General features: G+C 44.0%; 1 protein-coding gene across 1 annotated transcript in view; it reads right to left on the minus strand.

Annotated features, from left to right (window-relative positions):
- tmem132e (transmembrane protein 132E) overlaps positions 1-14032 on the minus strand; it is an 841056-nt gene that overhangs the window by 252310 nt on the left and 574714 nt on the right. Inside the window, exon 5 of the mRNA XM_078548464.1 lies at positions 5441-5584. Coding sequence (XP_078404590.1) covers positions 5441-5584 — 144 coding nt within the window. The remainder of the gene's footprint in view (positions 1-5440; positions 5585-14032) is intronic.

The raw sequence follows: 14032 nt of genomic DNA on the forward strand, positions 1-14032 counted from the left end.
CCTTAGAAAACTTCCCAAAGATACTTGAAAATCAAGAGGCGAAAGGGAGGGAGGAATTCAAAACAATCATCATCACCAGGGTAAAGGTGCTGGGAAAGTCACTAGATGTAAAGGCTGACAAGTCTTCAGGACCAGATGACTTGCACCCTAGGATCTTATTAGAAGTGGCTGCAGAGATAGTAGAGGCATTGGTTATAATCTTCCAAAATTCCTTTGATTCTGGAAAGGTCCATTCGGATTGAAAAATAGCAAAATAACATTTTTATTCAAGAAAGGAGGAAGACAGAAAGCAGGAAACTAAAGGCCAGTTAGCTTAACATCTGCCGTAGGGAAATTGCTAGAATCAATTATTAAAGAGGTTATAGGAGGATCCTTAGAAAATTATAATGGGATCAGACAGAGTCAACATGATTTTGTGAAAGGGAAATCATGTTATGCTAATGTATTAGAGTTCTTTGAGGAAGTAACAATGGATAAAGGGGACCTGGAGATGTGGTGTACTTGGATTTCCAAAAAGCATTTGATAAGGTGCCACATCATAGGTCACTACACATGATAACAGCACATGGTGTAGGGGTAACATATTAGATTGATAAAGGATTGGTTAGCTAACATAAACCAGAGAGTGGGGATAAATAGTCCTTTTTCAGGTTGGCAATCTGTAACTCGTGGAGTGCCACAGGGATCAGCTAGGGCCTCAACTATTTACAATCTATATCAATGAGTTGGATGAATGGGCTGAAGGTATTGTAGCTAAATTTGCTGATGACACCAAGATAGGTAGGAAAGTAAGTTGTGAAGAGGACATAGAGGGCTAAATTTTACGGCAGCGGGATTTTACGTTCCCGCTGAAGTCAATGGGGTTTATAATGTCTCGCCGCATTTTACAGCCCCGTCCCCGCCGAACGGGGCAGTAAAATTCTGCCCAGAGAGTCTGCAAAGAGATATAGATAGGTTATGTGAGTGGCAAAAATTTGGCAGATGGTGTATAATGTGGAAAAATGTAAACTTGCCACTTGGAAGAAAAGAAAAGCAGTACGCTATTTAAATGAGAGAAATTGCAGAACTTGGTGGTACAGACGGATCTGAATGGCCTGGTACGAGTCACACAAAGTTAGTATGCATGTACAGCAAGTGATTAGGAAGGCAAATGGAATGTTAGCGTTTATTGCAAGGGGAATGGAATAACAAAGTAGGGAAGTTTTACTGCAGCTGTACAGGATTCTGGTGAGACCACATTTGGAGTACTGGGTACAGTTTTGGTCTCCTTATTTGAAAATAGCAAATAATTCTGTTCGAAGCAGTTCAGAGAAAGTTTACTCGACTCATTCCAGGGATGAATGGCTTACCCTATGAAGAAAGGTTGAATAGGTTGGGCCTATCCCAACTGGAGTTTAGGAGAATGAGAGGCAATCTTATTGAAACATATAAGATCCTGAGGGCGTAACAGATTGGATACTAGGAGGATGTTTCCTCTTGTGGGGGAGATAGTGCTCAGGGGCACAGTTTAAGAATAAGAGGTCTCCCTTTTAAGACTGAGATGAGGAGAGTTTTTGTTATTTCAGAGGGTCGTTAGTCTGTGGAATTCTCATCCCCCAGAAAGCAGTGGAGGCTGCGTAATTGGATTTATTCAAGGCTGCATTAGATTTTTGATAGACAAGGGAGTCAAGAGTTATGGGGGGCAGACAGGAAGTTGGAGATCAGACCACAACCAGATCAGCCATGAGCTTATTGAATGGCGGAGCAGGCTTGAAGGGCTGAATGCCCTACTGCTGCTCCTACGTCCTATGTTCCAATGTACTAATACCTCCAGCGGTGGAGGATCAGAAAATCTGGGAGCCCCTTCTCCTGCCTTTTGCTCCATTTTCTGTACTTTTGCTTCTCTCCAAGTTTTGCACAGGCAGCCTGCAGCAACTTCTGTATAATAAGTGCAGCTCCCGTTTAAGAGAGAAGGCTGCCTTTCAGACATGAAACAGGTGCTAGCCATGCACACTGCTGAGCCCAATTTTGAGCGTGCAGCCAGTAAGCACTGCATTCTGCACTGGACTACATGCTGAAATAATTTAGATGAGGAGGCAGCATGAAGTCTGTATGCTACATGCCTCAGCAGGTGTGCGAGTCATGACCCCTATACCCGAAAACAGGGTTGGCAAATTTTTCAACTTAACAAAAACTCTTGTTTGTTGCGTGTTAAAAAAATTGAAAATGATTATGCAAGTTACAACAGTGCAATCATATTTTGATTTAAAGTCTTTTGCCTAGACATAACGAGCACTAATCACTGAGCCAATAAAATCTGAAAGCAATTACCAATACTGAGTGTTATTCTTAATGGAGAATAATAAATTATTTTAGAGAATAGACTGTCCCAATCCGTCAATATGCTCATGTAACTCGCATCATATTACACAAGGGCTGTGAATCTGACAACCTGTTCCTGGTACATCCTTGGTTAAAAGCAATGCAGGCAGACTGCTGCAGTCAACTGATGAGCTGTCAGAACTATTGCTTTCTTTAGGGTTGTCACACTAGCTACAGCACTGTCAGGTTAAAAAATCACCAAATCTGTCTAGCACTAGGATAAAGATGAGTGCATCGATGTGTAACTTGTCTAGTAACTCAAATTGTTTACGCCATTAAGATTCAAATAAGAACAGTCAGGCCATGTGTTTATCAGAGCATGGAGTAAGTGCAGCTGGACAATTCTTTTCAAAGCACTCAGTGAAAGCCTCTTTGATATACTGAAAATGAACTATGACTGGTGAGGCATCTTCTCTTAATGAACTGTAGTGAATCTCACAATGCTTGCAACAGAAGGCATCTGCCTAGATCACTGGAAACTGCTGAGTACTGCTCCATCTCTTTCCTGCTTAATCCTTCAATATCTTAACTGATTTAAAACAGGTCTGAGCAGAGATTCAAGGCCCAGAAATATAAATACACCCAAAAACAGGTGGGCAGGAGCCACAGGGATCAATTGTAGAATGGATAGGCCCAAGGCCCATATCATCAGGTCAGCAAGCTATGGACATTAAACAGGTGTCCCTAGGCACTTCGCTTTAGAAGGGGACTTGAAAATCAATTTGCATGTCGCCATTAGCAGCCCTCATACAGGTTTTTAAAGGGACACAACAAAGGAGGAGGCCAATCTGGAAAGATGGTAGTGGTGTCCATGAATGAGTATAGCTGTGATCGGGAGGGAGGATCGGTAAACAGGGAGATATAGGTAAATGGGAGGGAGGTTATTGGTGATTGTACCATGCAGGTGGGGGGTAGAAGTGATTGGGAGGGAGGGTAGAGGTGATTGGGTGGAGGGCACAACTGATCTGGAGTAGGGTAGCTGTGATCAGGGAGGAGGGGAGCAGTGATTGGATGGAAGGGTAACAGTGATCAGGTGGGAGGGTAACAGTGATTGTGAGGGAAGGTAGTAGTGGCCAGAATCAGGAAGGTACCATTGGTGGTGGCATCTAGGATTGGGGGGATTGGGAGGTACTGTCGTCGTTGAGATTGGAGGGCAGCTTAATGCTCGTTTTTAAATCCCTTCAAGGTATTGGTCCTCTTCTACCCCCTCCAGCCTACAATCCTTTACCCCAAGTATTTGTTCATCAAACCCTGGCCACTTTGCATTCCCATCTACCTTCAACCTACCATTGTCGACTGTGCCTTCACCCAGCTTGGCGCCATGCCCTAGAATGACCTCCCTAAACCCTTCTCCCTCTCCACCTCCCCCTCTTCCTTAAAATCTATCTCTTTGTCCAAGCTCTTGGTCATTCCTCCTCATACAACATTCTGTCTTGGCAGCCAATTTGTCTGAGTACACCTCTGAATGCCTGGGAACTTTATTATACTTTAAAGGTATTATATAAATGCAAGTGTTATTAATCATAATTGTTAAATAAATATGCTTGTGCATACAGCTAATGATAATTTGCAATTTATAATCTATTGTGGCCTTGGTCTACAGATCATATAGACCAAACATTTGCCGTGATGCAGTAGAGGAGTAGGAAGACATTTAGGATGATATCATTGTGTCTATTTACTTTAGCATTGCCTCAGTAGCAGAAAGTGATGCATCAATGCACATCTTTGCTCTTTTCATTCAGAGGATAGGAAGCATATACCATGATGTCTACTAAGTAGACATTCCTGCTGCTTCTGGCATCCTATAAGTGGCATGGGGAGACCCGTCATTGAAACCTGGGGGCCTACCTGCGGGGTTGGGGGTGTGGGATCTTCTGGTCGAGCAGTGTGGCCCATGGAGAGACCCTTTTGACTGCAAAGGCCTCCCGCGTGGTAACACACCCTCTTCCCTCACCAACCATATCCCCCACTCCTCACCAGGCCTGCCTGACTGACCATAGCAACCCCGACTCCACTTATCTTTGTTCCAGGGCAACATCCATGATGCTGCTCTGGACTGGATGCAATCCCAGCAGTGGTCTTTGCTTTTGGCAGCTCTTGAAGGAGGGATGCTGCCGCTTATAGGGATGGGAGCCATGATACCAGGCAGTTAATTGCTTGATTGCTACAGAATTGGGCTGGGGCTTCTGGAAATGGCTGAGGTGGAGTTTTCCCAGATTTCCAGCTCGTCATTGGGGCCACTGCCAAAATAAAGCCAAAATAAACTGTTTCTCTCTCCACAGATGCTGCCAGACCTGCAGACTAATTCCAGCATTTTCTATTTAATTTCAGATTTCTAACATCCACTGTATTTTGCTTTTGTATAAACTCCTAACATAATTAGGTAACTCAAATCCATAAAAGGTCCAATTCTTCTTAAAATGATACACTAATATAAAACATTTTCTACAATAGCATCAATGGTTTTGAAGGCTCAGTTAGCAATACGTTCACTTTTATAATATGTTTGCCATTACAATAAGAAAACAGATAACTGTACTGCCAGCTCATTAGAAATTTCATTGGCACATGGAAGCTGGTGAGCAGGACATTGCATGTGTGTTTATACAGAATGCTGCTTTATTTTGAGCAGTGTGTGGAATAAGTGAGACGGCATAACTTAATCTTATACACAATACTTTAAAAACAAGTACTGATGTTGGACCGTATTTGCAACCTAAATGCAACACTAAGTTCCAAAATTGTAATTTACTGTACACAATAAAGTTGAGATGTAATCTCTAGGTGCTTCCGACTGATATTAACTACTTCTAATCAGGATGCTATCATCCCGTTCTCATGTAATTATGTTACATCTTTGTAAAACATAAGTCAAACTGTCCCATTTGGATCATGGCAGACACCATGTTTGCTATGGCTGTCACCTTAATGTGTAATGGAAATACTGACACTACATCCATTTTCTTGAGTGTAATCAATCTGTTATTGTGTGAACAAAACAAATTAATTCAGCTGGAAATACTTGCTCACAATTCATGCTATGATCATTGTTGTCTCACAGTTCAAGTGAAGTTACCTTAATAATATCCTCATTAGTTGATCTGCACTCAACAAAGGGTGACACATCCGTGATGATGCCATTCATTTCCACAGCAACAACCTTTAGAGGAATGGCCACTGTTCTTCCTGTCAGTATTGCAGTGTTGATGATCTCAGTATCCTGGAAAAGGAGGAAAATAGCATAATGTTAATCTTAAATTCGTTGTCTTCACATGTTGACCAAACTGGGTTATAAACCAGCAAGCTGTAGATGTCGTATTCGGTTTTTGGTTTATTGATCTTGTGCACTCTGGAATAGCTGTAGATTTAAGGTCAAGTGAGTGTGATACAGCTTCAATTTTAGAATACAAGAGATAAACCTCCTCAGGTTTCTGAGAATTGTTTGCTCTCTCACCATTTTGAAGTTTTTCTCTCCCATTAACATTTATCAGTCCCTAGCAGAGAAGGTAAAAACACAACTGGCCATTAACAGGTAAGGAAGATTCATGTGAGGTGAATAGCTCCAATTTCTTTCCGATTTTTTAGAAGCATCAGCCAGCTAGCAAGTTCTGCTTCTGACAACATGGTTTGAAACTTGCCATTTAAGGAATACCGTGTCTCCTGACAATGCTTTATAACCATGCAAGATGGGCACCCGTACTCATCTGCCCACGTGCAGAAATCCAATTACATCATTACTGGAGACTGCAGCCTGGAACTCAGAGTGGCAGAAGGAGGAGAGTGAGGGGAGGCAATATAGTCTAACACTCACAGCAATTTACAATCCACTCACATTACCAGGATAGTCAGACAGAGTTTAGAGACACTGAATAACATGACTGTAGTAAAATGTCACACAAGGAAATGATTTTAGTTTCCCGTCTGCAAATCCTCTCTTCCTAACCCCCTGTAAAAGGAGTTTACAAAACCCATCGCTGTCAGTCCAGGATAGAAATTCACAACATTCTCCTCCTGCACATTGCCCTCTATAAAGATGGTGGCTGTTAACTGGGGCTATCATCAGCATACAATTGAGCATGCATGACGCTGCCAGCAAACACAGCCTTTGAGGAAAAGTGACTGCTCGAATGGGGCAAAGCACTGGAACTTCAACTCATTGTCATACCATTGGCAAATCATTTACATACTTTAAGAACTATTTTCTTCCCCAACTTTACTTTTCAAGTGTATATTAATTTAGAAAATGGTGAAAAGAGCTTCCTGATTGCAGATACCAAAGAAGGAAATAATAAAGATGTTATCATTATACATAGGGCAGAATTCTCGGTGTCAGCTGTGTTTGGCAGTATAAGTGGACAATATGGCAAGAAGGCCAAAAATCAGTTTCACGACGTTGTGAAACCAGTTTCCAATCGTCCGCCCTGCCCGTCAATGGCAGGCCGCGTTTCCCATTGACGGACATTGGAAACCTCATTGTAGTACATCTGCATATCATTTTAAGGCCAGCCCGCCAGAATCATGCCACCAGGCTGGATCATCCGCCCATGTCGGCGGGAAAACACGCCAGTGCAGAACACGTCTTGACAAGTATGACCTGCAGAATTCGGGACTTACCACCAGGGCCTTGCTCACATCATGGACATCTGAAGAACAGAAGATGCTGGTGCCTGATAGCAAAGGGACCCTGGAGAAACACCCATGGCATGCTGCTTGGATTCTCATGGGCATGCTCCACTACAAAGCAGCTCATGGAAGGTGGAAAGTCACTGCGAAGGGTCTGCTCACAATGGATGATGGTCGAGGGTGTGAAGAGGAAGGTGCAGCTGTGTTTAGGAGAGGAAGATGCACCAGGAGGTGGGAGAGGAAGGTCTAGGATCGACTGGGAGAGGAGTTGAGGCAGGGAAGGGGGGAATGAAGGTGTTGCGGGAGTGAGGATGGGAGGTGGGAACAAACATGTCAGGGAGAGAGGTTGGGAGGGGGAAGGAAGGTGTTGGGGGGGAGTGAGGTGGGGGGCACAAAGGTGTCAAGGGGTGGTTGGGAGGGGAGGGAGGGAGGGACTATGGGTGGAGTAGGGGGTAATGGGGGAGAAGACGGCAACTGGGGAGGTAGGTGTCAGGGAAAGAGTTCGGCGGGGGAGGAGTACGGAGAGGAGGAGCAGTCCAGGGGGAGGGAGGAGCCTGGGGTTGGAAGGAGTTTGGAGAGACAAAGGAGTCCAGGGGATGAAGGAGTCTGGGGGATAGAAGGAGTGCAGAGAGGGGAAGGAATATGGGGGAAAAGGAGTCCGGGAGTCGAGGAAGAATTTTGGAGAGGGGAAGGAGTAAAGAGTAAGACTCCTTATGTCCTCCTTTGTGTCATCAGCAAATTTAGCAACTATATATTCCATCCCTACATTGAAGTCATTAATATAGATTGTAAATAGCTGAGGCCCCAGCATTGATCCATGTGGCACTCCACTCGTTACATCTTGCCAACCCAAAAATGACCCATTTATGCCTACTCTTTCTTTCTTGCTAGTTTACCAATCATCTATCCATGCTAATATGCTACCCCCTACACCCTGAGCTTTTATTTTGTGTAGTAGCCTCTGATATGGCACATTGTCAAAAGCCTTTTGGAAATCCAAGTACACTACATTCACAGGCTCCCTGTTATCCATGTTGCTTGTTACCTCCCTTTCACAAAACCATGTTGACTCTGCCTGATTGCACTGAGATTTTCTAAGTGCCCAGCTAAAACCTCCTTAATAATAGATTTCAGCATTTTCCCTATGACAGATATTAAACTAACTGGCTTGTAGTTTCCTGCTTTCTGTATCCCTCCTATCTTGAATAGGGGGGTTACATTCGCTATTTTCTAATCTGATGGGACCTTTCCAGAATCTAGGGAGTTTTGGATAACTAAAAGCAATGCACCTACTGTCTCTAGCAGCTACTTATTTTAAGACCCAAGGATGAAGTCCATCAGGACCTGGGGACTAGTCAGTTTTTAGTTCTAATAATTTTATCAGTACTCTTTCCCTGGTGATTTCAATTGTAATTTGAACATTGCTACCTCCCACCAAAATACCATCGCAAACTGCCTCACTCTCATTGTGGCTGTAACCTCATACTGACCACCCCTTGCTCCTGGCCCAGTCACCACATTGCCATCCTTGCTCAAGGCACAGCAAGTTGTAATAGTCTGGAATGTTCTCCGTGAGAGGATGGCAGAAGATGATTCAACAGTAACTTTCGAAAAGGAATTGAATGCAAACTTGAAAATTTGCAGAGCTATGGGGAAAGGGTAGAGTTGTGGGACTAATTGGATAGTGTTTCAAAAGCACATCACAGGCATGATGGGCTGGTTTCCTGGGAAAGCTGTCTATTGGCTGCATTCATATCTAACACAGAGGAAGATAGCTGTGGTTGCAGGAAGCCAATCATTCTGCAGAAATCCCTTAGGGCATTGTCCTAGGCTCCAGTATCTTCAGCTGCTTCATCACTCCATCATAAGGTCAGAAGTGGAGATGTGTGCTAATAATTGTACAGTGATCCGTTCCATTTGCAACAGTTCAGATAATAAAGCAATCTGTGCCCACCTCGGCAATATTCAGACGTTGTCTAATATTTGTGCGACACAAGTGTCTGGTTTCAGGCAACAGCCATCTCCAATCACAGAGAGTCTAATCATCTCCCCTTGGCATTCGATGGCATTACCATTGTCAAATTCATCATCAGTCATGATTACCCAGAAACTTAACCTGGCCAGCCACATAAACACTGTAGCTACAAAAGTACATTAGAGACTGGGTAATCTATAGGGAGTGACTCACCTCCTGACTCTTCAAAAGTGATTCCACAATCTATAAGGCACAGGTCGGGAGCGTTAAAGAATACTTACACTTGCCTGGGTAAGAATAGCTCCAACAACACTTGATAAGCTCAACACCATCTAGGACAAAGCAACCTGCTTGATTGACACGCTATCTATCATCTTAAACATTCAATCCCTCCACCAGTGATGCACCAGTGCATACAATTTACAAGCTACACTGCAGCAACTTGCCAATGCTTCTTCTGCAGAAAACCCTTGACATCTATCACCAAGAAGGACAAGCACAGCAGGTGCATGAGGACAACACCACCTCCAAGTTCCTCTTCAGATGACAGACCTCCCTGATTTGGAAATATATTACTGCTCATTCTGTGTCACTGGAGCAAAATCCTGGTTCACCTGTCTTAACAGCACTCTAGGAGCACCTTCACTACAAGAATTGCAGCATTTTAATGCACCTTCTGAGTGCAATTAGAGATGGGCAATAAATTCTGGCCTTGTCAGCAATGTCCACATCCCATGAATTAATTAAATAATAATATACTATTAGGACATAGGGACGCAGAAGCTGTAAAGTTAAAAGAAAGGCAAAAGCTACGACTGAGATTTTCACCATGATAGAAAGGTTCTCCATCGTGGTGAAAATGATGGAAGAGGCCAAAAATCTTGTCCCGCCCCTGAGCACAGCAGTTCCTATATTCGCAGGGATGGAACTTGAGTCAGGGTTCATGCATGTGCGGCTCGTGGAGGCAGCTACCCATTTAAATCATCTGCTGCCTCAACTGATGTGGGATTTTGGTAGGCCAGGAGTGTGAAACCCGAAGTGTGCAGATTAGACCAGGTAAGACTTGGTTTGAACCTGGTGAATTCATTTGAATAGCCAGGGTACCCTTTTGGAGAAGTAAGGTGCCCCTTTGAATGTGGTCCTGGGACCCCTTTGGGAGAGGTAAAGTATCCTTTTGGAGAGGTAAGACATCCTTTGAGATTGTTAAAAGTAAATTTGATTGAATGTATAAAGTGCCTAAGCTCATTTGAACTTTCAAAGCTGTCAAGCAACTGTCAAGCTGTCAAAGAAATGTCAAAGCTGTCAAAGAACCATCAAGTTGTCAAAGAACTGTCGAGTTGTCAACGAACTGTCAAAACGCATTGTAATTGTCAAGACTCATTAGAACTGTCAAAGCTGTCAATGGATTTAACTCTGAAAAGGCTTTAAATTAGAAAAACAGCCTGAAGTTTTAAAAAAATCAGTGCTTGATATTCACTCTGTTGACATAAGTCTTAGTGTAATCATATCAGGAATTTTGCTGCAGTGACTGATTTTACGAATGAACATTATCACAGTTGGGTGCCTGTTAAGTGAGCAGCTTGATTGACAGCTCCAAGTGGTTATACAATAGAGATGTTTGTTTTCATAAAAAGTTAGTTGAAGGAATTTCTATGTATTTAATGATGTTTTTATTAATGAGAGTGTCTTTTGTTTAAAATAGTAATGTTATCAATAGACACATAACTTTATTTTATGTCAGCGTGGCTCCTGAAGTTTACCCATGCTGGGGACTAGGCGAGTTGATATGGAGGGGATAAGGGCAAAGGGTGGTGGTGGGGGACATAGGCTGGTATTGGCTGGCACTAAGTTGGCATAGGGGCTATAGAGGGCCATGAGGATATGGGGGACATAGGGCTATGAAGAGCCATGAGGGGTGGTTAGAGGGGCATGGGTTGGCATAGGGGGTATGTGGGCCATGGGGGATGGGGGAATGAGGTGGCATAGGTTGGCATGTATGGGACATGGGGAGTGAGGTAGGAGGGCTGTTTTTTCTATTAATCATATTTTTCACTGAATTCAACAAAATGCTGGAGCACAGAGGTTTGTGAGCAAAACCAAAGGAACATACCATTCACATGCTGACTATCCAAGAAAATGCTAAGGGCGGAATTTTCCGTGCCAGTTGGTGTCAGAGACAGAGTTGTAGATGGTTCGATACATTCAAGAGACCCCATAGCCTACACAATATTAGAATGAGTGGTGCAGCTGCAAGTGCGAACAACAAAGCAGCCAGTAATTACCCTGCCAACTTGAAGGCCATCGTTGATGAGGGAGGCTACACACCACAGCTTCAATTTGGATGAGATGGGCCTTTTTTAGAAGAGAATGTACAGCGGGACAATTATTTCAACCAAAGAGAAAAGATTCAAGCCAGCTAAGGATCTTTGTTTCAGGGTGACAATGCAGAAGGTGTCTTCAAGATAAAGCCTCTGCTCATGTACCACTCAGACAATCCAGGTGCAATAAAGGATGACAGCAAGGGTCATCTTCCTATAATTTGGAGGTCAAATAAGAGATCTTGGGTTACAATTAGCATGTTTTCTGAGTGGTTTTCAATGCATTTTCGCCCAGCTGTAAATGAATATCGTTCTAGGAAAGGCATTGCCCATAAAGCTTTGTTACTTTTGGACAACATCCCAGGACATCCATCCAACTTAAATGACCTCTACACAGAAGTCATTGTAGAATACCTCCCTAAAACATGACATTCTTGACCTAACCCATGGTTCAAGGTGTTATCACCATGTTCAAGGCCTACTATCTGTGTGGGACTTTTGTACAACTCATCAAGGAGATGATGGTGAAGGAAAGCCGATGATACATGAGTCTGGTATGGCTACAACATTGCTCAGGCAATTAACAATATTGCAAATGTTTGGGAGGAGGTAAAATGTGGTAGACCTTTTGACTGTAGCTGCCATCACCAACGAGCCTTATCTTCTCAATTGATAAACACACCTATAAATTTTCAGGAAACGTCATCACATGTCAGTCAGAAGCAGGAATACTTCTTACTTTTGAACACCTGTTGCTCAGGGTCTGGAATTCAAACGCAGTACAGGGTGTGCCCATGCCCGTTGAAAATACAACGAATAAGAAGGAAATTGGTCTACCCACCTCATTCCACAATTGCAGTGTGCAAAGGTGTGGCTCTCACACAACTCTGGTGTCCATTTCTGCACAGAAATCCTGTGCACACTCCAGGTGTTAAGTAGCGTTCAGTAGAAAGCTTGTGTTCCAGCTTGAAGCTAGGAAGGAGGTCATGTTTCTGGCCCTCCAGAGTGACCCTGAGAAGGGAGTGGGAGCATGTGCCAAGGATAGTCAATGCCCAGAATGCAACACCATGCACTGGCGGCAGTGTCAACTAAAGTTTAATAATCTCACTTGGGTGATCAAGGTGAGTGAATCCACCTGTACATTGCATTTCAAAACCACCATACCATCCAACTCTCACACTGCTCAGTGCCCCACACCCCATCACTCACTCAGCACTCTGACACTCAGGATTCATCCCTAACATCCTTATACCATTCCTCACTCACACACTTTCAAAGAATACCAGCCACACACATCATTTTCACTATTCAGCTATGACAGGCATCACCCAAACACACTGATATGACATTCTTTGTTCTCTCTTGCAGGAGAGATTGGCACACAACAGGAGTGAAAGCCAGAGGAACAGAGGAGCACCAGGATGATTACATACCCATAGCACCCTGGAGGAGACAGTCCATCTAATCATGGGCAATAGTGTTCCAGAGCCAGTGGCATCCCATGCAGCAAAGGCCATCCTGGATGACAGTAGGTTACTAACATATGCACCTTCTCCACTAACTACTGATCCTCATCCTGAAATGTACTATGAAATGAAGGCTTCAGATTGAGTGACTGTGGAACTCCTGATTTCCTCTCCAACTCCGTCTCCTTACTCCTATCTTTCCATTATGCTTCTGTGCGTTCAGGTAGCCAGGAACTACTGGGCTGGTCAGCCCCTCCTGAAGCAAGTCGAAGGGCAACATTAGGTAGATAACCTGAAAGAGGAAGTACCATAACTCAACCTAACACACACAGCCATCTGCTCAGATACTGGCATAGTGTCTTTAGAGGCTAGTTTCAGGCTAGAGTCAGGACCTCCAAGTGGTGAGTCACAGACCAGAAGTGAGCTGCATCAAGGCAGGGGGATCGATCAGCTCATGTGCAAACTTTCCAGAGGGCAAGAATGCTGTCAAGTTCTGCTGCAGGAGACTCACATGAGGATCTCAAGGGGGCAGACTATAGGCACATGCTGAAGGAATATGCACGCTGAGGAACTTGATGTATTGGCAAGCTTACCAGATACCATTTAGTCCCTGGTTAGGAAAATGGAGGAGTCTGGCTCCACCATGGCACTGGGCATTATGCATAGCTTGGAGCACATCTTTTCCACCATGAGAGTGATGGGTACCTCCATGGCAGCACTGCCAAAGGGGCCCATTAGGAAGTATCAGCTGGCTGCTGTCTCAGCTTTCACTGCAATACAGGAGGAGGTCACAGACAGCGGTCATAAGACCGCTGTCTGTGACCTCCTCTAGCTGCTAGCGTGCATTCTTAGATTGCTACCAAGCATTTGCAGGCTACTGCCATCCAGGCACAAACAGCCAGTATCATGGATATTCTCAGTGCTTAACGGAAGGTGGGCTCTCACACCAATCTAACCATCTGTGCTCTAGCAGATGAGGATGCATTGTAAGGGGATGGTGGGTCCATGTTGGAGGTGGGGAAGTGCCCTCTTGCTCCATTCAGTTGCAGCTGATGTAAGTGATCTCCCTTTTTCCTCTTCCTCCTTCTCGCTGAGCCCTCAGAATAGCAAGGTTGTGGAGTACACAGCACATTACAACAAACATGGAGACTCTCTTGGGCTGTAGTGCAGAGATGCCCCCAAATAATCTAGGCAGAGAAATGTCCACATTTGGACTCATGGCTTAATAAATCGTATTACATATGGATTCATGGTTCTCACTGATGACCCTCTGGCCTTGCGTGGTG

The sequence above is a fragment of the Cetorhinus maximus genome, chromosome 9 (assembly GCF_964194155.1).
Source record: "Cetorhinus maximus chromosome 9, sCetMax3.hap1.1, whole genome shotgun sequence".
Lineage (NCBI taxonomy): Eukaryota > Metazoa > Chordata > Chondrichthyes > Lamniformes > Cetorhinidae > Cetorhinus > Cetorhinus maximus.